Source organism: Vombatus ursinus, unplaced genomic scaffold (assembly GCF_900497805.2).
Source record: "Vombatus ursinus unplaced genomic scaffold, bare-nosed wombat genome assembly UNPS02009770.1, whole genome shotgun sequence".
Lineage (NCBI taxonomy): Eukaryota > Metazoa > Chordata > Mammalia > Diprotodontia > Vombatidae > Vombatus > Vombatus ursinus.
In genome coordinates, this window is record NW_020949548.1 from 13,163,605 (window position 1) to 13,186,797 (window position 23,193).

General features: G+C 35.1%; 1 protein-coding gene across 1 annotated transcript in view; it reads left to right on the top strand.

Annotated features, from left to right (window-relative positions):
• SBF2 (SET binding factor 2) overlaps positions 1-23,193 on the top strand; it is a 485,589-nt gene that overhangs the window by 174,220 nt on the left and 288,176 nt on the right. The window contains exons 5-7 of the mRNA XM_027852565.1: positions 15,829-15,951; positions 17,382-17,492; positions 21,169-21,274. Coding sequence (XP_027708366.1) covers positions 15,829-15,951; positions 17,382-17,492; positions 21,169-21,274 — 340 coding nt within the window. The remainder of the gene's footprint in view (positions 1-15,828; positions 15,952-17,381; positions 17,493-21,168; positions 21,275-23,193) is intronic.

The window sequence follows — 23,193 nt, forward strand, 5'->3', positions numbered from 1 at the left end:
ACAGTCTGTGCTGAACTGTGTTCCTCGCTCACCCTAGTGCAACAAAACTTTCCTGCCAACTTTCTAAGTTGTTGTGGTCTGGAAAGTTGTTTCACTCTTTCTTTTTGTGGGTTTTGCCTCTCTAGAATTTGTTTAGAGTCATTATTTAAAGATATTTGAAGGAGTCTGGGGGAGAGCTCACAAGAGTCCTTGCCTTTACTCCACCATCTTGGCTTCGCCTCCCCAGTGCTCCATGTTTTTAGTGGGTAAGTGATCTATGGATATGAAGAAATAGTTATCAAAACTGTTGCAAACTGTTAATAACCATCGTTTTGCTCCAAAGCACCAATAATAAGAGAAGTAATTTTACCTCAAACTAGTAAAGATGACAGAAGATGCGAATAATAAATGTTGGAAAGATTGTGGAAAGATAAGTACATGTATAGGTTATTGGTGGAGCTGTGCATTGGTCCAACCATTTCTAGAAAGCAATTTGGAAGGATCCTAAGAAAGTGATTAAAATTATCATATTCTTGGACCCAAAGATATCACTGCTAAGCATATACCCCAAGGAGGTCAGGGACAGAAAGTTCCTATATACATCAAAACACATTTAATAAAACTTTTTTTAGCAGGCAAAAACTAGAAACAAATAAATGTCCATCAATTAAAGAATACCTGAATTAATTGTGGTAATGAAATGTTACTGTGCTGTGACAGAAGATGGATATGAAAAAGTCAGGGAAAGATGAGAGAACATATGAATTGGTGCAAACCAAGTCAAAAAGCCTATGGTGAGGTCTAGAAAAGTCAGACTTGGCAGATCACCTGTCCTAGGCATTTCTGGAAGAATACTGAGAAAAAACGGAAAAGCTGTAGGAAGACTGCAGAGCCAGGTTAGAGTCAGGAGTCCTGAGATCTGTTGCTAGAGGCAGCTTGTTCTCAGGGAACTGAAAGTCAAGAGCTTTGGGGTTCCCAACTTTGGTAGATAACTCATTGTAGGAGATGTGGAAAGGCAAAGCTGGCAACAAGGAAAATTATATTTGTCTGCCTTTAGTTTCCAAATAATGTAAAGAAGTTGATGTTTTCAAAGTGTCTCCAGGAAATGCACATTGTTAAAGCACCAGTAGAGTAGTCATATATAATTTTCAACCCAAAGTCACTTTAAATCTTAATTTTGTGCCTGACATACTATTTGACGAAATTCTATGCATGTTTCCTTACCTCATGCATGTGACTGCAATGAAGTTTATGAAAATTGTAAATTCCCAGCAATTCCTATTGCAATCTTTGATCAAATGCCTTTCAAAACACTTGGTGATTAATTCTCACAACAACCTTTGAGGCTCAATTACCGTCTTTATTTCATAAATAGTAAACCGAGGATAAGTGACTTTCTTTGGGTATCTATGAAAACAGAGCTTGAAAACTGCTTGAATTCTATAGCCTAGGTTGGGGGGAGGGGGCGATGTTTCTGTATCTGCTGTCTTTGTGATACTTAGTAAATACACCTTTTGTTTTTGATGTCTTTTTAATTTTTTAATTTTAATTAATTGATTTTGATTTATCAACAATCACTTCATTAAGCTTTTGAGTTTTAAATTTTTCTCCCCCTTCATCCCTATCTCCCTCCCTAAGAGGGTTTGTAATCTGATATATAACATTCCTATTAAACATATTTTCACATTAGTGATGTTGTAAGGAAGAACTGGAACCAATAGGAGGAACCATCAGTAAGAGGAAACAAAACACAACAGAAGAAAAAAAATAGCATATAGTATGCTTCAATCTGCATTCAAACTCCATAGTTCTTTCTTCTTTATGAATAGCATTTTCCATCATGAGGCCTTTGAAGATGTCTTAGATCCTTGTATTGCTGAGAAGGGTTAAGTCTATCAATATTAGTCAACAGACAACGTGGCTGTTACTGTGTATAATGTTCTCCTGGTTCTGCTCACTTCACTTAGCATCAGACCATACAAGCCCTTCCAGGTTTTTCTGAAGTCTGCCTGTTCATCATTTCTAATACACCTTTTGTGAAAGCTTAGAAAAAAAGAAGTGAGAAGGCAACTCCTTCCCTGTTTTGCAGAATTTGGAGACCATGCCTGTGGCACGCTAAAGATAACATCAGACTCTCTCAATATATGCATTAGTTTTCCCAAAATGTTTATTTTCTCTTTTTTTCTTTGTTATAAGGGATTCTCTGCAAGATAGGAGGAGTATATTATGAAATGTAAGTGATGTAAAAACAAACAATATCAATAAAAATTTTTAATGGCAAACCATAAAAAGTTTACAGGTTGCTTGTGTATGATTGTTCTTTTTCATATAACAGTAGTGTTTAAGTGTGAATTTGGGGGTTAAGGATCCAACTTCTCTGTTAAGTGTTGTCAGGCATCAGACCCTAGCCAGAATTTCCAGGCAGTTAGATGATTGGCCAAAAAAAAGCAAATGTCCAGGCACCTAGCCTAAAATATGGAACAAACAGTTTGAAAAGCTAATAATAAACATGATTTGGACAAAATTTGAACCAGATGACCTCTGTAGTCCTTGCAGCTCTGCAATTTTGTGATTCTCCAATTCTGATTTAGAAATCAGAGATATACCCTCATAGATCATCTTGGTTTTAAGATGTCTGCTTTTCTGGCATGAGCCATTTATTAGTGTCCTTAAAAATCTGTTTTTCCTTTATTTTTGGACAATCTAATGAGCTCAAAAATAGATACTTGAATTCCCATTTAGTGTGAGTTACTTCATACCATGTATGCTATGACACACTAGTTGGAAGCCTAAGGAAGGACCACCTCGGGACAGATAGAATTCAGAATGCAGTTGTGCAACTTTAAGAAGATATATTGTCTTTCTGATGTACAGTTATACTGTCAGTAATCACAAGAAATACTTTGGCATTAGATGTGTCAGTAACCTTTCCAGAATGACCTATCTAGGAAATCTGATCCCAAATTTTCTTTGGTAATTAATAAGAGATGAGTTATTTAATACACAAAAAATGTTATTGTTATAGCTTATTTTAAAAAAAGGAACTTCTTGGTGTTTCAGCTACTTTAAAATCTTGTTTTAAAGAAAATATTTTAATACTCGTTACAAACCTGGACCTGATTGTGCAGTTGCTGTTTTAAGGCATGAGCCTAAAATGTACTAATATTAAAAACATGTAGATGTGTCAGCATGATTGTTTTTTGCTAAGAGCCAGTACTCTTAGCAGATTGAGCAGTATGAGCCAAGAAATTTAACACTAACATAAATTCTGGGAAAACAGATTTTCAAAGGACTCAGGATAGATAGGATCTTATGGCCCAAAATTCAACAGGTCATATCAGCACAGGTGAGAGATGTTCTCAGTAATGGCGTTCTGAAGACACAAAAATCACTTCCAGTGAGAGGAAAAGAGGGCATTGTCTAAAGAGCGTGGATATATATGAAGTACAGCAATCAAATTGTATTTTTAAAATATACATAATGAAGATGAATTGAAGCAAGGGCAGATAATGGAGAATGAATGCCAAAGTGCTGCACAATCCTGAGAGAATCGTGACAGGTGTACAAAAGATAAGCGTGTGAACTGAGACTGATGAGGAAACCTCAGCACCACAAAAAGTATTGTTTTGTTTTAAGTTGTATTGGGAAAAGCAGTATTAAAGAAGGAATAGAGCTACTTTTCCAGTTGGGATAGGGGAGTAGTGGCAAATGACAGAGAAAATGTAGAAGTATTATAGTCTTATTTTGCATCTGTTTTCTCTGCCAAGGAGAATATTTTTTGAATCAGAAAGGACAAAATTAAATCAGCTAATTACAATATTGATAACCACAATAAGAAATGAAATAGTAAGAGAGACCCTCGTTGCCCATGTTTCGTTTAAGTCATCATTTTCAGATCATCTGCATGGTAGAGTACTATAAAAAAAAACCAGAAGATAAGATCTTTGATGATTTTTAAAGATGATAATAATAATAACTAGCATACATATAGCGCTATGAGTTTTCAGAGTGCTTTGCCTATGTTCTTTCATTTAGTCCTTACAAGCACCTGGTACTATTATTATCATTATCATTTTGCAGATGAAGAAACTGAAGATGACAGATGTTAAGTGAATTTTTTAAGAGTTACAGAGCTAGTAAGTGTCTGAGAAAGGATTTGGACTCCTGACCTCAAGTCCAGCACTCTAAGCACCATGACCTTGCTGCTTATTGTGGTGAATAGAAGAGGCCAGGAGACTGGAGAAGAATAAATGTTATTCCAAATTTTTTAAAAAATGGAAGAAACTATAGGCCAGTTAGTTTGACTTCAGTTTCTGTAAAATTCTTGAACATGTTATTTGAGAAATAATTAGTAATTTCTAAAAGAAGAAGCAGTGGTTATAAAAAGCCAACATGCCTTCATCAAGAACAGGTCATGCCAAACTAACCTCATCTCCTTTTCGATGGGCTTACTAGATTGGTACATTTGTGTAGATATGTAGGTACATTAAGTTTATTTATATTTCAGTAAAACATTTAACTAATTCTGTCATGTTATTCTTGTGGAGAAGTTGGACACAGAGATGAGAGATAGATAGTAGTATGGTTAGGAGGATCCAGAACTGGTTGAATGTCCAGAATTAAAGATTACTCATTAATGGTTGGAAAGAGTTCTTTAATGGAGGCCTCCAAACATCTGTGCTTTTCTTTGTACTGTTTCTGTCAGTGACTTGAATAATAGCATAGATGATATGTATATAAAATTTATAGCTGACAAAAAGCCAGGAGGGTTAGCTAAGAAATTGGATGAAAGTATAGAACAATATATACAGTCTATTGTTTAGCATACATTTTCCTTTTTGAATTTAATTTAATTTTTTATTATTAAAAAATCTATTTTCTCTTTCTCCTGTTTTTGCTCTCCAGTTGGAAAAAACAAATAAACAAAAAACAAGACCTATGTAACAAATATGTATAGTCAAGCCAAACAATCTCCTCTGTCACATGTCCAAAAAATATATCTTGGTTTGTACCTTGAGCTTCATTATGGTTGCTTTGGAAGTATGGTTGATCATTGCATTCATCCGGGCCCTTAAGTTCCATAGTTATTTACCAGATTATTTTCTCATCATTTCTCTCTTCCCCCATTTTATGTCTTCTTCCTTTCTTTTCTTTTTCTTGTCTTCATCAAGACATAACAAAGCTATACCCAGGCCTTCTGTCTTATTTAACTCCTTCTATGACCCCTGATGATATTAGAACTTTGGGGGATACTGGTATCATCTCCCTCTCTTAGAATGTAAATACTCTGAGCCAAGATGACAGAGTATCAGGAAGCAGTATGGTGAGCTCTGTCTCCCTCTTTCAGTTCCTCCTATATCCAATTGAATTCTGTTGGGAAGTCTAAGAAAAAGTCACAGTGAATCATTTTTCCAGGCCAGGTCAACCTAGGTAGATGGAGATCTTCGAACAAGGGAGATGGTGTCTGGCCAGGAGTGTTTGCCACACTGGTCATTCTGTCACTCAGGGAGAGGTTGTGTCCCAGGGCAGGAAGAAGTCACAGACCAATATCAGGGCATCGTGACAGGCTTGGGTGCCATCCGACTTCCTCTAGACTTCAAAACCATGTTTCTTTTTTCATGCTGGCTTATCTTGGAAACTGACTATGGAACAGCCTACCATCCCAGCCCACTCACTTTGAACTGTTCTCCACAAAGCTTACCCCCACCCCTTCTCAGATTGGTGAAGTTCTTCCTCTATCCTCCAATTTGTGGAGGAGTCAAGGTTGACTCTTGGGCCCCCTACATCAGGTTGTCATCTGTCTTTTGTGAGTTGTATTTCCACGTTAGAACGTAAGCTCCTTGAGGTCAGGAGCTGTCTTTGTTTTTGCTTTGGATTGAATTTCCATAGAACTAGTCCATCAGTACTTCTTATCTTGAACAGAGGCTGAAGGGGAACAATGGATGAATCCAAAGTCGAACGGATCCTATTTTATTGTTGGTTTGCCTTCACACTTGGGTCTTAGAATTTGTGTACAAGAAAAGACACATCATGAATGGAGAGACATTTCAGAACCATTTTATAATTTAGATCTGATAGCTAAACTTTTTATAGAAAGCTTTTTCTTACCCTTCAGTTGGAATTGGCTTACTCTGGAGGCTGAAGCTAGCAGCAAAATGATTAAGGGTTACAATATTGTTTTGGAAGTGCTGCCTGTCACATGGTTTGAGGTATTATGTACTATATTTATTTATAGGTGTAGAGTGACTACTGAGGATCCCATAAATATAACTACAGCTAACTTGGCATTGATATACTAGTTCTTAAAAGAGGAATGAGACATTATACACAGAATTACTCCAGACAATATAAATCATTACTGTATGTTGGAAGAACAATTTACAAGTAAATGCTAATAGCATGCCATTAGGTTTAGAAGAATCATAGTTTTAAAGGAACTTTTGGCACATATTTTTATTTAATGTGACTTGATGCATCTTTTAATTAAAATGTCATACTTGGTTAGAAAGATTTATTAAATAAAAATGCTGGAATCCTGAAAAGACAGGTTTATTACAAACATTACAATTCATTCATCTCATTTTTTTTTAAAAAAAGATTGTTCGTCCTTATTAATTCAGACATCTACTGAAGAACGACTAGTTCAACCCTAACTAAAAGACTTTCTCTGATGCCACAATATGGTAAGGAGGTGACCCTGGGGTCTTCAAAATCAGTGAAGTTCTATAATGTTCTATCAAGTTGACAATATTTTGAGTGAGGGACTTGCAGTAGCCTGCATATCTTTTGTCCAAGGAGCAACTTAAGTTTAAAAAGGCTCAGTACCAGAAGGCTGCCTAATAGTTGTTGAATTTTTGGCCATGGCAACTCATGAAGACTACCTATTAAGTCATAGAAGGTTCACAATTGAAGTCAGTAGGTGTCATATTCAGGCTGATTATATTATGGATTTCCAAAGTATTGAAGTAAGACTAGCTTAAACCTATGTCTTCATATTCATAAATCCATTAGTTAATCATTAATTATTTAAATCTTATCTCATGTTACAAAGTATGAGGAGCAATTAAACCAGTCAACCAGAATGACCTATTGATGAGGTAAATTTCTTCTACACTGAATCTACCATAAGGACATAAATGGTGGCATATTACATCTCAGAAATTTATTTCTATGATCATAACTTAGAAACATGAAAATATCTTAATAACTTGCTTGCAAAGTTAACTTTTGGTTCAGAGTGTAGCAGACTAGTAGCCTACTTCCAACAATCCTTCAGTAAGAGCCTTGAAATATTGTAAAAGTGGCAGAATATTATCAGAGAATGTTAGGACTGAAGGAGGATCTTAAAGGTAGTCTAGTCCAACCCCCTCATTTTACAAAATTTAAGGTGTATTTTTAGATAGCTTGAATTGTGAACTAGGTAAGCTCAGAGCACTGATGTCTGTCTGAGTGCTAGCTAGCCCCAAATATTCATTGTCATGTATTCTACATATTTGTTTTTCTTAATAAAAATATTTTATTAAGTGAAATATTTAGTGTGAATAATAGATGTCTTGGGAAAGACAAAGAAACACGGGGGGAAAGGGGAGACAAGTGTGTGGATTTGCAACTTTCACATCTAGTGATAATTTTATTTCCAGCATTGGAAAATTGTGATTTTCAAATATTGGAGCATTTTTTTTATATGAGTATCAATAACTTGGATTTCTTCCTTTGAAAATTGCTTGTTCATATCTTTTGCCCATTTATAATTTAGAGAATGTCTTTTATTCTTTTTTATTTTAAATAGTATTTATTCTAATTACATATAAAGACACTTTTTGACACTCATTTTTTATTAAATTTTGAGTTCCAAATTTTCTCCCTCCCTTCCTTCCCCCCCCAAGACAATAAACAATTTGATATAGGTTATATATTTGCAAGCATGTGAAGCATTTCCATGTTAGTCATATTGTGAAAGAAACAGAACAGAAGAAAAAAACACACAGCCAAAAAAGTGAAAAGTAAGTATGCTTTGATCTTCATCCAGACTCAGTCAGTTCTTTCACTGGATGTGAATATCATTTTCCACCATGAGTCTGTGTACAATATTCTCCTGGTTCTGCTCACTTCACTTTTAATCAGTTCATGTAAGTCTTTCTAGGTTTTTCTGAAATCAACCTGCTTGTCATTTCCATTGTATTCCATTACATTCATATGCCACAACTTGTTCAGCCAGAGAATGTCCTTTATTCTTATAAATTTAAATTTGTTCCTTATATAGCTTGAAAGTGAGACCATTATCAGTGAAACTTACTGCAAAGATTTTTTTTTTTGGTCCTAGTTAATAGTTTACCTTTTAATTTTTGCTGCTTTGGTTTAATTTGCATAAAACCTTTTTAATTTCATGTAATCAAAATTACCCATATTATCTTCTGTGATCTTTCTATCCCTTATTTCTTCATTAGTGTCTTCTGCTTTCCCTAGATCAGAAAGGTCATTTCATATTATCCTTAATTTATGGCTTTATGACTAAGTTATATATCCATTTAGAGCTTATCTTGGTATGTAGTGTGATGTGTAGGTCTATATCTAGTGTCTGCCAGAAATCATTCCAATTTTCTTAGCAGTTTTTGTCAAATAGTGAATTCTTACCCTGGCAGCTGAAGTCTTTGGGTTTATCAAACACTAGAATGTTGTGCTTACTTGCTTCTATGTTTTATACATCTAATCTGTTCTACTGATGGACCTCTCTATTACTGAACCTAGTACCAAATCAGTTTGATGATTACTGTTTCATAGTAAAGTTTGAGATCTGATCCCAAGACCCCTTCTTTTTCATTCTTTTTTCAATATTCCCTTATTTCTCACCACCTTGGCCACCATGTCCCCTCAGAAACCAATGAAGACAGTGTAGGACCATGAATCCAAGACCCTTGGGTATAACAATGCTTCCAGCTCAGTGCTCTCAGCCATCGTCCTGGGAAACAAACCCTATGGAGATGCACCTTCTCCTGCAGGTGCAACAGCCGGAACTACTGAAAATAAAGAAAGGAAAGTTCTTGTCATTAAAATCTTTGGCATTATCAAATGGTTTCACATCAGAAATGACATCACAGAAGAATATTTACCATCTGCTTTGCCACTGCACTCTACTGAACATGGGGTAGCTGAAACTGTCCATATGTGTTGTCTCCTTTCTAAAAATGTAAGCTCCTTAAGGGCAGGGATTATCTCACTTTTGGTTTGTGTACCCAACACATAGAATATTGCTTTGTACGTAGTAAGTGCTTAATAAACACTTCATTCATTCACTCACTCACTATTTTTCTTGAGATTCTTGACTTTTTGTTTCTCCAGATGAGTTTCATTATTATATTTTTCTAGCTCTATAAAGAATCCTTCAGTAATTTTGGGTAGTATTGTCATTTTATTGTATTGGCTCAGCCTATCCATGAGCAATTAACATTTCTCCAATTATTTAAGTCTGTATTTCCATGAAGAATATTTTGAATGTTTCTTTCTTCTGTATATATGTTCATAAAAATCCAAGTTTGTATTCTCATTGTATTCTCATTGATTTCCAAACTAATGAGGGATTGAGGGGATTAGGATAGTAAGTGGTTAATTGTGGGAATTGAGTAAACCACACTGATTCCATCTTGTGACTCAAATCTGGAGTTAGCTCATTTCCCTTTCTATTCAATTATGGATCTAATACAAATTTGATCTTGTGAGAAAACTATTCAGTAGTGGGAATTGGGAGTTGTTGCTTTGTTTGAACCTTGCCTTGTATTGGCTGGGAAGCTGGACCACCCCACCTGCTGTTTAGAGACCCTTAACTAAGAACCTACGTAATGCTGACTACAAACCCAATCAGATCAAAAGATTGATGCAAGGAGTACATCTCAGGCAACCCATATGTCATATCTGAAAACTGGCCTAGTACTAATGATTCAGTTATTGTTTCTATGTTCCTTTGATTGAGTACAGAAACCTAGGGGGAGTGGGACACCTCTTTTTCTAATTTCAGGCAATTACACCTGTTCACTCTCCCCCTCCCAACTTGGAAAGTCCCTAATCTTTCCTCCAGTTAGAAATCAGATTACCTAATGTTGTATTGTTTCCTTTAATAAATTGGGCTTATTTCATTAATGGTTTTAATGTATAAAAGTCTCAGTTGTGTTCTAGGCCTAAGTTGAGGAGATCTGGTCCCAGTTTGTTAGGCAATTATCATACGATGCTTAATAAATCAACATGCTCGGAAGATTGAACCTTTCTTTCCTCAGTCGTTTCATCTTTTACCCTCCACACTAGCAAGCATTTATTAAAGATCTGCTATGTGCTATGCACTGGGAATACAAAGACAAAATGGAAACCAATACCTGACTTGAAAGAGCTTATGTTCTATTTTTTTTTTTTTTTAGGCAATGCCCTCCTTTACCTTCTTATCAGGGTTATTATTATTGTTTTGTTTTTTTTTGTTTGCATCTGTGAAATTTAATTCCTTAAGAGCTCCTCATCCTCTTTGGCCAGCTTCTCATACAAAATACTATTCCACAAGACTAATCCTTTCCCTGAACGCTTTGCAGTCTATTCTCTTCATGTAGCATTTGTGTCAGACTTTTAGTCATTTGCCCATAAAGTTCCTATCATTTTTTAGCAAATCTATTTTGTTTGTCATAATCAGATATAGAATAGCAGTTCCCCCTTAGAACTTTAGAAGGAAGAAATTACCATTAAGACAAGACACATATTTATCATCAGGGAGAGTGTACTCACAGATGCTTGTGCTTTTAAAACCTCTAATCACTTCACGTAATGCTTCTATACCGCCTTTGTGATTCTTCCCAAATTCTTCGTCTCATTCTTTCTCCTGGCTAGGTGGTCTGCAGTATACCTCTGCAAGTCTCACTTCTGTTTTTGTTTCCACTGAACTTCACCGAAACAGGAAAACAATGTGCACAAATGCTACAACAACACTACAATTTCATCAACACCAAAATGAAGCCAAATTTTATATAATTTTCTTAACCCATGTTGGTCTCAGAGAAGAGATGAGAAAAATACATCTTTTTCCTTTTTCTTGGACTATTCCTGGGGACGGTCGCTGCAGAATGTTGAATAAAATATCATAAAATACCTGTTTCAAATGGTTTGGCTTAACTTTTTTTTGTTGTTGTTGTTGTTGTTGTTACCAGGGAAGGTTCTCTAGTTGAGTGGGTAGCAGAGTGTGTCTAGAAATGACAATAATGGGAAAAAAATAAAATTCATCAATAAAACTTAAAAGTAAAATAAAGAGTTAGAACTAGGTGATCTCATGGGTTCTGTGTAGTTCCAACATGATAAGTCTATGAAAACTAAAAGAAAAAAATGAAAACTACTCCTTGAACTTAAACTGAGATAATTCAGGAAACTATTACTACTGGGTGATGTGATGAACAAAAAACATAACCCATGGGAATATGGAGAAATTTTCCAGTCACATACATGGCTTATTTTCCAGTCAGTGCTCTGAGTTTTTTTTAGAGGAATGTAGGCATCAGAAAACTCAAGAGCACCATGTATTTCCTTTAAAGATAATTATGATGTTTCTAAAGAGGAAGAAGATATTATGCCAGAGGTGTCAGATATTCTACCAGCAGGCTACATGTGGCCCACAACATTCCCAAGTACTGTCCCAATTTTAAAATGTAATTGGAAAATATTTAACAAAATACATAAAAATACAATAAAACATAGATAATGTTAATATTTTGATCTCTAAGTAAATTATATACCCACAGGGATCTTTATATATATTTTAGTGACCCCCATTTTGATTTGAGTTTGACACCGTGCTTTATGTGATCAATTGAGTATTTATAGAATTAATAAATTATTGCTAAAGTACCCTATCGCCTTCTCATGGACCAAGCCCATGTTACGTCATAGGCTGCAGTGTGTATTTTTGTCATAGAGTACATTCTGCTTAGAAACAGAGAATGGGAATTTATCTTTAAACTTGGAACATCTTATTCTCCTGGGGTGAATATTCTGAATTAAAAATAAAAACATCTCATGATTCACAATAGTCCTACAAAATGAGAATCAACATCTGTAATGAGAAGTGATAAAGAAAAAAATGGAAATATTTTCTCCTCACTAGTTTATGGGAGTGGGTATTTTCTATTTCCTGTTGTTGACTGCTCCTTTGAGTGTGTATTTCATGGAAAAGGGAGACTTCTAGAACAAAATTTTAAATGTTTTATTTTGCGTTGTTATTAAAGTAGGTTAATTGCCATTTTTTTAAAATTGCTGTCCGTTTTAGCTGACTTCTAATAGTACTCCTGGGTATTTTTCACAATGTGGATATCTTTATCTTTTCCAGGAATTTCCATTATTCCTTTGTCATTTTGAGTTCATTAATGAGCATATGAATCATATGATTCATTATTTGTAGGCACCTATTGGTACATTAATGTTCTTCAGATTTTGTTATTTTTAGGGATTCTAGAAGGCATTAATTTCAACATATGCTTTATAATGAAGTAAAATTCCTAAAAATAGTTATATATAGTATACCTCATCCTGAAAATTAAATGTAAGTTAATATTTCCTTTTGGAAGTTTATTCTTATTCATCAAAAATTTCTTAGGATCATGAAATTTAGAGCCAGAAGGGAATTCAGACATTTTTTCCAACCATGGCACTTTACAGATGAGGAAATTGAGTTCACAGTGACTCAAGGTCACAGTGGTAGTGAATAGCATAATCTTCCTTTAGAGATTAAATCCAGTGTTATTTGCTCATTCTACTGATAGGACTACCATCTTAGTTCAAGTCCTCATCACCTCTTATCTGGACTACTATATAGTCAGGCAAAACATAACATAACATAACATAACATAACATAACATAACATAACATAACATAACATAACATATACATAGTCAAGCAAAACAAATTCCACATTTGGACATTGCCCATGTCTAATAATGTCTTCCTCATTCTGAATCTTGAGTCCATCATCTCTCTGTCAAGAAGTGAGTAGTGTACTTCATCATCAGTCCTTTGAAATTGTGATTGGTCAGTGCCTTCATCAGAGCTCTTAAGTCTTTTGAAATTATTTGAACAGTATTTTGTTATTTTATAAATTTTTCTCTTGGTTCTGCTCATTTCACTCCAAGGTTTCTCTGAAACTGTCCTTTTTGTTATTCTTGCTACACCATGGTATTTCATTACATTTATATACCCTGGTTTGTTCAGCCATTTCCCAGTTGATGGCATCCTATTAGCTTCCAGTATGTTGCCACTATAAAAAATGTTACTGTACATATTTTTGTATGTGGGTCCTTTTCTACTTTATTTGATCTGTTTGCAGCATATCTGGGTCACAGTGTCTACACAGTTTTATGTTCTGGGCATAGTTCTGAGTTGTTTTCAAGAATGATTGGACCAATGCACAACTCCACCAACAGCATATGAATGCATGTTTTTCCCTCAACTCTTCTAACATTGGTCATTGTCCTATTTTGCCATCTTTTTCAATTGGATCAATATGTGATGAAATTTCAGTTACTTTAATTTGAATTTTCTACTTATTGGTGTTTTGATGCATTTTTTTTTCATATACCTTGTCATGTGCTTTGACCATTTAGCAATTGAGGGATAGCATTTATTCTTACGAATTTTAAAAAGTTGCTTATACCTATAAATGCCATTATTATCATTGTTATTTGTATGTGTCTTGGAAATTAGACCTTTCGCAGATAAATTTGCTGCAAAGATTTTTTCCCAGTTAACTGTTTCCCCTGTAATTTTAGCTATTTGGTTTTATTTATGGAAAAAAATTAATTTGTGCAATTAAAATTGTTCCTTTTATTTTCTGTGATTTTTCTCTATCCCTTTTTTGGTCATGAACTCTTCCCATATCCATAGATCTGAAAACTAAATTCTTCCTTACTCTTATAATTTCTTTATGATGTGACTTTTAATATATAAAAATTATAAATCTATTTAGATTTATCTTTACATATGGTATAAAGCATTTATCTGAACCTAATTTCTTCCACACTGCTTTCTAATTTTCCCAGTGATTTTTGTTAAATAGTGATTCATTACCTCATTAAGTCATTACCTCAGTAAGCAGATGGTAGTGGGTTCCCCCCTTGTAGGAGGTATTCAGTCAGGGTTGGATGACTAGGGTTGGATATATTATGGTCATGGGTTCTATCAGGTACATGTTGTATTAGATGGCATTTAGAGTCTCATCCAGTTCTCAACTCCTGTGATTCTACAACTGTTTCCCCTCTGGGTAAGGATAAAGAACAGGAATCCTTAACAGTATGTAGTGATTGTCCACCTTATCTCTAAGTTTCAAGCTTTCCTAGCCTCAGCAGCTGCTGTTGCCACAGCTTAGGAGTCCACTGGAAAGGTCAGGGGTGGGGACTGAGGGAGGAGAAAGAGCAGGACACCGAGAATGCAGTCTTTGCTGTTCACTTGTTTTCTTGTAATTTTCTGTGGAACTTACTTTTTTGGACTTTTCATTTTTTTCCCCTTTTGATTATAGTTCTTTTACTCCATTTGACACTTTTTTTTAAAGTTTTTGAGGTGGAAGTGTAGAGAACTGGGGTTAGCCCCAACCTTTCACTGCCTTCTGATCCCCAGAGCCATAATCCTCATCCATATGTAACCTCCCCTCCTATCCTCTAATTCACAGTGTCACAGGGACAAGTTTGAATCACTGTGCAGATTATCTATATATTTTCTGCCCATTAGTGAGTCTGAGCCAATACAGGCTGGATTTCTTATCAGAGTGAGAGCAGCTAGAAGTGGCACAGTGGGTAAAAGAGCTAGACTTGGAATGAGACTTGAGTTCAAATCTAGTGGCGTTTGGCAAGTCACTTCACCTCTCTCAACCTCAGTTTCCTTATCTGTAAAATAGGAAAAATAATAGCACCCATTTAACAAGGTTGTGAGAATCAACTAAGATAATATATGTACAGTGATTTGCAAACCTTGAAGTGCTATGTAAATGATGGCTATCATCATCATTTTGATCATTATTGTTCATTCATCCCCATTCAACAAATGAAGAAATTATCACTTTGTTCTGCATTCCAGGTTCTGCTCACTCTCTCCAAGAAACACTTGTACAATGTGGAATCATAACTCTCCCCTTGCATCAAAATGAAATAATGTATATGAAAATGCTCAAAAATTGTTCAGCACTTCTTCAACTGTGCGTCACAACCCCATATAGAGTTACAAAAAAATTGGCAACAGTAAAAGATTTTTGAACACGCAAGGACCAAAAATTAATTAAAAATCAAACATGTAATGAATCCGAAGTGTTCCTGGCAGAGGCTGCCCATGTTTCATCTTGCAACTTCACTGCAGCCTTGGTTCTGAACACAAAGCTTGTGCACTTTGTTTCTCTCTTCAAGGGACCTTGGCATAGTCTAAAATTGACAACTCAGAGTCATCACCAAACCTCTGTAGGACCATAGAATTAGAACTGGACGGAACTTCAGAAGCTATATATAGGCTAACCCCTTTGTTTAAAAGTGAGAAAATGAAGAAGTAGGGAGAATCAGTGATTTGGCCAAGGTAACAGTAGTAACAGCACAAATAAATATTAAGTGTCAGAGGTTCTGTGACTTCATTTAGTCTATTTTTTCCCCTTTTTTTCCTCCCTAGGCTGCCTTTCTTAAAGCAACTTTCTTCCTTGCTTCCGCTCTAAAATTGCCTTTATGTGGTTAGGAGGACATTTGAACTTTGTCATGCTTTCTTAGTTGGTGCAGGTTTAAATCTTATGATGATTGGTACTGTTAGCTATAAACCAAGGACTGTACTTCTATGTGTTGATTGCTCTATCTCTGTTTCTAGGGAACAAAACACGAAGACATTGAAGGTGAAGAGGAAGTGACTGGTTTAATTCAGCCTGCAGAAGTATTTGCTCCCAAAAGCTTGGTGTTGGTGTCCAGATTAGATTATCCAGAAATTTTTAGGGTAAAGAACCTCACAGCTGTCACACACGACATGTGCTAGTTTGCAAATCTGTTTGTGATGAATGTTGATGACAACCTTATTGGATTCTAAATGTCTCAATGTAGGTTTAAGAATTTCCCAATAACATGAAATTAACGCAAACTGAATAGAATCCTTCTCTGATGGATGGAAAACTCAGTAAGTTAGTGTAGTTATTCTAAACTCCTGAGGGTCTGATTTGTAATCCTTGATATCTTCTACGTATGTGACACATGATTTTTATCATAAAGAAATATTTACTTTTTAAATTATTCCAAACAAACTTGCCATTTGGAAGAACGTAATGAGCATAAAGATGGGCTCTCAAGTACAAGTAAAACAAGGAGGCAGTTGGAGGTTTTGACTTGTTCTACGAGCACCAAGTGCAGAGCAAGGCTTATACAGTGGGGTTGCAAGAGTTTTCTTTCCTTGGACCCTGAGTATTTTCACATCAGCAGTTATTTTTGTTTGTAAATACTCAGAATTAAATAATGATGACAGGATACATGGATTAGGGAAATAATTCATATACCACAGAAATTAAATGACAAGAAAGAACTAAGAAATATTGATTTGTCAGGATTGCAAAATTGTGGACAGAGATAGGGAAAAATTTAAGCAAAGGAAAAAATCTATAAAAATTTATTTTTAAAAAAATTGAAAAAAATTTCTAAGTGTACCATTTTATCACCATTTCTGTCTGTCATTGCAACTCTGTCCCATCTCTTAGGGGAAGTCTTTTCTCATCCTAATCTGAAACACACCGATGACTCTCTTCTTTTTGTTAGGAGGGGAAGATTGGGACTATGATTTCATTGATATAGGGAATTCCTGGTGAGGAAACGCCCTTTCCAGAATCAGATCAACAAATGTTCTTCAATTTACAGACTTAGAGAGTTGTATGAGTTACTGAGAGTACCTTGTCCAAGGTCACATGGTAATGAATCAGAAACAGGTTTTGAACTCAGGTCTTGCTGATTCTGGGACTGCCTCTCTGTATAAATGCCAGTGTATCTGCCCCAAATAATGACTAAAACAGATTAATTATTGTTGTGAAACAAATTTGTGGAATTTATAAAATTTAAAACTAAAGGAAGTTTAAAAATGTTTGCTTTTAAAAACTTGGGGGGGGGGGGATTTTGAGGTTTGTTAAAGAAACCTAGCAATTTTTCCCAGGTGTAATGGAAAAATTTGAAATTAAACAGAAAAAACCATTTTGCAAAGTTTCTGTTACAAAGATTTCGTAAAAATATATGACATTTCCTTCATAAAATTCATTGTACATTCACAGTAAAATAGCCTCGTTAGGCTTAAGGAAAACCAGCTCAAGGAAAAACTTGAGTTTTTCACATGAGATAGAGAAATAGCTCTTGTGCCTCTGTGTTCATTATCTGCCCTTGTTTTATTTGCAGGCTTGCCTGGGCCTGATCTACACTGTGCATGTGGATAGTCTGAATTTCTCATTGGAGAGTCTCATTGCAAACCTCTGTGCATGCCTTGTCCCAGCAACTGGTGGTTCTCAGGTAAATGCAAGAAAAAGGGAGCTGGAGAGTGGAATATTTTTCCAGTTAATTTAATTTATGAAGAAAGCAAAAAATAAATTCTTGTAATATTCTTCTTAAAAAAGGGATCATAATTCAGTTAAGTACTGTACCCATGGCCTGCCTTATAAAAAGAACAAAAATTCCATCCTTTACTTAGTTCATAAGGTTAATTTTGGTGGTGGATTTCCTTTACAACAAAGAATAGTAACAAATTATGTTTTGTGTAACTTGAACTCTACTTTAAATTTAATTTGAATTATGTACATATACATAATTCTAGTAGAGCTATTATTCTCCAATTTCTCTGTACATTTTACTTTTCCTAAATTCATCCTTAGCTTATTCTATTTAGTCTCAATAATAATTTTTGTAAAAATAAGATATAATCACAATCTTTTATCACATTGTTATGTAATAATATTTTCAAAAATTCCCTCTCTTCTGTCACTATATTATTTATAAATAGGGATGTGGAAGTAAAAGGAGGGAAAATGCAAAGGATAGGATGGAAGGAAATACATAATTAAGTCATAACTGCAAATCAAATGAACTCACCCATAAAACAGAAAACTATCACAGAGTCTGTTAGAAAACAGAATCTCATGGTATGTCATTTACAAGTAATACATTTGAAACACAAAGATTTACAGAGATAAAATGAGGAGCTATAGCAAAATCTCTTATGTTTCTGCTGAACTTAAAAAAAAAGCAAGGATAGCAATCATGATCTCAAATAATGCTACAGTAAATATGGAAAAGACTAAGAAGAGGTACCCAGGCAAGTCAAACTGAATTGTACTATTAAAAACTACCATAGATAAAGAATATCAACATTTAACATAGATGCACATAATAACATCTAAAGAGGTATCTAAATACTTAAAAGAAAAGATAACTAAATTATAGGGAGAAATTAAAATATAATAGTGTGGGACCTTAATGTATTCCTTTCAGACCTAGACAGTACCAACCAAAAGATAAGAAAGAAATTAAAGACCTAAATATAACGTCAGAAAAAGTAGAGATGATCTTTGTCTGATGATTACTGAATGGGAATAGAAAAAACTGACTACCACCTTTACAATTTACACTACATTGGGGCAGAAAGACTCCACTGGGGGTAGCTAGGTGGTGCAGTGGATAGAGCGCCAGCCTTAGAGTCAGGAGGTTCTGAGTTCAAGCCTGGCCTCAGACACTTAACACTTACTAGGTGTGTGACCCTGGGCAAGTCACTTAAACTCGATTGCCTCACCAAAAGAAAAAAAAAAAGACTCCACCAGTAAATGTAGAAAAGTAGAAATACTAAACACATTATTTACTGATCATACTACAATAAGAATTACATTCAGTAAAATGTCCTTTAAGAAATAATTTAAAAGTAATTGGAGACAAAATAACATAATTCTAAAACAACAATGAATCAACGAAAAAAATATAGAACCAACAGAAAATTCCATCATGACAAAAGTTAGGGCACATACAAAAGCTTATGATATGCAGCTAAAGCAATTCTGAGAAGAAAATTTAAATCTCTAAATACTTTTATCAGGAAAAGAAAGAGCAAATCAGTAAAGTGAGCACAAAACCAAAAAAAAAAAAAAACTTGAACAAATCACAAATTTACAACTAAACAACAAGGTAGAAATTCTAAAAATTGAAGAGATTTATAAAATTGAAAACAAAAAGAGAATTGAATTGATAAATCTAACTGGGAGCTTATTTTAAAAACTAATAAAATAGATAAAGTTAGTTAATCTGATTTAAAAAGAGAAAGGTTTCACAACATGGCTACTATGAAGTGTTCTGCATGACTACACATGTATAACCTGTATCATGTTGCTTGCCTTCTCAATAAGGGTGGTGGGGAGGGAGGAAGGGAGAGAATTTGGAACCCAAAGTTTTAAAAAACAAATGTTAAAAATTATTTTTACATGAAACTAGGAAATAAGATGTACAGGCAATGGGGTATAGAAATTTATCCTGCCCTACAGGAAAATAGAAGGGGAAGAAGATAAGAGAAGGAGCAGGGGGTGATAGAAGGGAGGGCAAATCAGGGGAAGGGATATTCAGAATGCATGCCATCTTGTGGTGGGGGAGGGGGGAAGGGAGAGATGAGAAAACATGGAACTCAAAATCTTCCAGAAGTGAATGTTGAAAACTAAAAATTAATTAAATTTAAAAAATAAAAAGAGAAAGGAAAAACAAATTGTACATATCAAAAAATGAAAAAAGAGAATTTGCAGCAATTGAAGAAGAAATAAAGAAATTATCATAAACTCTTTTACACATTTATCATCAGTCAGTCAACTAACATTTACTAAGTTGCTAGAGCGTGCCAGTTACTGTGCTACATACATGCTGAGGATACAAAGAAAGACCAAAACACACACACACACACACACGCACACAAGCGTGCTTGCCAGGCCCTGCTCTAAAGGAGTTCACAGTCTAAATGGGGGAGACAACCTGCAAACAACGCTGTACAGTTGTAGGATAAATTGGGGGTAGTCTCAGAGGCAAGGCATTCACATTAAGGAGGACTGGAAAAGACATCTTACCAGAGCTGGGGCTTTATCTGAGATTTTGAGGGAGCCAGGAAAGCGAGGAGGCAAAGATGAGAAGGCGGATAGCCAGTTAACATACTTGGTGCTCAAAGAACAGCAAGGAGGCCAGTGTTAATGGATTGCACAGTAGTACATGGTGGAGTTAGGTGTAAGAAGACTAGAGAGGTAGGAGGGGGCCACACTTTGAAGGGCTTTAAGAAAATTTTATATTTGCTTGTGTGGAGATAACAGGGAGCCCTCGGAGTTTGTTTTTTAATAGGCGGTGTGAAGGGGAGAAGAGAGTGATACAAAATATAAATTATTGTCTCCTGGAGTACTGTGGGCAGCATCCATTCGTCGTTGTGGTCTGTCCCTCACAGCCTCCTCTTTGCCTTCTTTTCCCCATTTTCCACCCTCCTCATCCCGTCATCTTACCTGCCTCCTCTTTCCCAACAGAACACATGCTGACTGAGCCTGACTGAGTCTGTAGCCTCGAAGTGAACTTGACTTTGGGAGACTTTTCTTCGACTAACTTTACTGTTTTTGTATATGTGCATCTCCTGTTCTTACTTTTTTCTTAAAATATCATATGAATATACAGAAATAAGGAATTTTTAGCAATAGATGATACTCAGTTCTTTAAGCATTGAATATGTTTATTTTCTACTAAGTTCTGTTTGCTCGCATCTGCTTTTGTGAACTGAGTCTTAGTCATACAGTTATAAACCGTGGGAGGGGAGGGGTTGTTTCATTTCTGTAGTTCTGTCCTAAACTCAGAGCTTAGTGCCTGGCACATACAAGGCACCTTAAAAATACTTGCTAATGGATTGATGAACATTGTCCATGCTGCTTTAGTTGAAGCAGCTTAATGAGTGGCCTAGCGTAAGGCAGAGCAGCTCCAGGGGCCTATTCCCCATCCTGTCTAGGGAGTTAACTTTAGTTTCTGCAAAACAGCTTAGACTAAAATTCTAAAAGTTGATATTTCCTTGTGTGCAACCATAAAACTATGTTCTTAAAGTCAAAATGTGAGACCCTAAGTATGACAGACCATGTGTTTGCAGATATTTTCTTCTGTTTACAATAGATAAAAGGAGTAATTTTTTTTTCTACAGAAGCTATTTTCCTTGGGAGCAGGAGACAGACAGCTGATACAGACTCCTTTACATGATAGTCTTCCTGTCACAGGCACCAGTGTGGCTCTCCTGTTTCAACAATTAGGTATGTCTATTCTGGGCTCCGTAATGGTCTCTTAAGGAAGATGATGAGAAACTTTTCATTTTAGGTCAGGTCACCTGTCAGGAATCCAAGAAAGGTTTTACTATATAGATTTTTTTTCTTTTAAATATATTTTAGTCCTAGTTTTATCTGCTTTCTTCCTTTCAAACTTTTATTGGGGTCTAATTTTGTAGTATGTTAGTTTTGTCATTTAGTCAGAAAGCAAATTAGACTAAATGTATTCTGATTTTTATTGTGATATGGTATGTCCTTAAAAATGCAAAGGAGGCAGCAAACTTTATTTTTCTCTTTCCTCAGAAACTAAGTCAGCAAACTTCTGAAAGCTACTATGTGCCATAACCCCTCATGTTTCCAGTAATTGGAGCTACCTACCAGACAAAGCGCCTACACAGCCCTGCTTTGTCCCACAGCCTATCCCAGTTCTGGGAAGGTTTCTTGGAATAGCCAGAACTTGATTTCTTACAGATAATACACAGTTTAGCCTATAACTCTAGTTCCTCAGTTTGTACTATAGTTTTGTACCATACTTTTCCCCTCAAGTCTTTCTTCTTGAAACACTATTGTGTAGGCATTCAAGGGAATGTTTAAGGAAAGGAACTAGGACTGGACAGATGAGGAACACAGAGTCGTGTGAATGACTGAGCTAACTCGAATGTTGGGAAGAAATGGTAAAGAAAGATGCTGGTGCCTCTCAGGTAGAATATATGCTCCTCTAGTGAGCATTAAAAACTCCTCACAACCTGGCCCCAAGCTTCATCCCCAGTCTTCTCCACTCTTAATCTTGGTTCACTGAGTTCAAGAAGAAATAAAAACAATCAATTTTTGAGCTTCTTGGAGAGAAGTAGCATTTAGCATCATTTGCTGTCACACTGGATCATATTTCTCCTTTGAAAAGCCCAATGTGCTACTTTAGAATTGAATATGCTTTACTTGAAAGAAAATGCTCAAAGAAGATCTTGTCTTCAGTAGTTTCACAAATGTCAAAGTATGCTCTTTGTGAATTCTCTTTTTTTATTAATTGGTAGAGCCTTCTGGCCCACCAAGATACTAACCTTGTCAAGGAAATATGAGCTTCACCAAGACCATAGGACCAACAGTTTTGTTCCATTTATATTTTCGAGGACATTTGAAGTTATTATTGATAATTAGCAGCAAGTGGCAGTGAAATACAAACATTTGTAGTTTTATATTCAAGCTTGTGTAGTGGCTCATATGCATTTACAAGTTGGAAAAAATGTTTAAAATTGTATAGGAATCTATTTTTTTAAACAGAGGACTTATCATAATCTTTAACCATAAAGAAAATGAAATGCTTCCAAAAATTAAATTGTTTTAATTCTCTGATTAATATTGAATTAATGAAACAACAAAAAAATTGTCTTCATTTACTAAGAATATCGTGGAAGAAAATAAAACTATGTTGCCTAAAATATTTTTATTAATGATAGTAAGTTTTAAAAATATTTATCCTGAATTACAATGATTTTAAATTGTTTTATTTAAAACTATTTTGAAATTAACTAAATTATTTTATTAAGAAAATCTTGTCTTCTTGTATCTTGCAGTTTAAAAATGAGAACTTATTAATGCATTTTTGCATGATAATCATTTTCCACTAAACACTCTTATGCCCACTACCCTTACCAGGAAGTAAACAAAAACAATTAAGTTTAACCAATCAAATACAACAACTAGTACTGACAATGTATAGAACATTCTGTTTCTTTAGGGCAGCACTACCTAGTACAGAGGAAGAAAAATTTTCAGCTTTATACATATGGAATTAGCGTTGGACATTCCATTTTTTCAGACTTCTATTGCCTTTATTTACATTATTGTATTCATTGTGTATATGATTTTCCTTAATTTGATTTGTTCATTCTATATCGGATCAGTTTCCC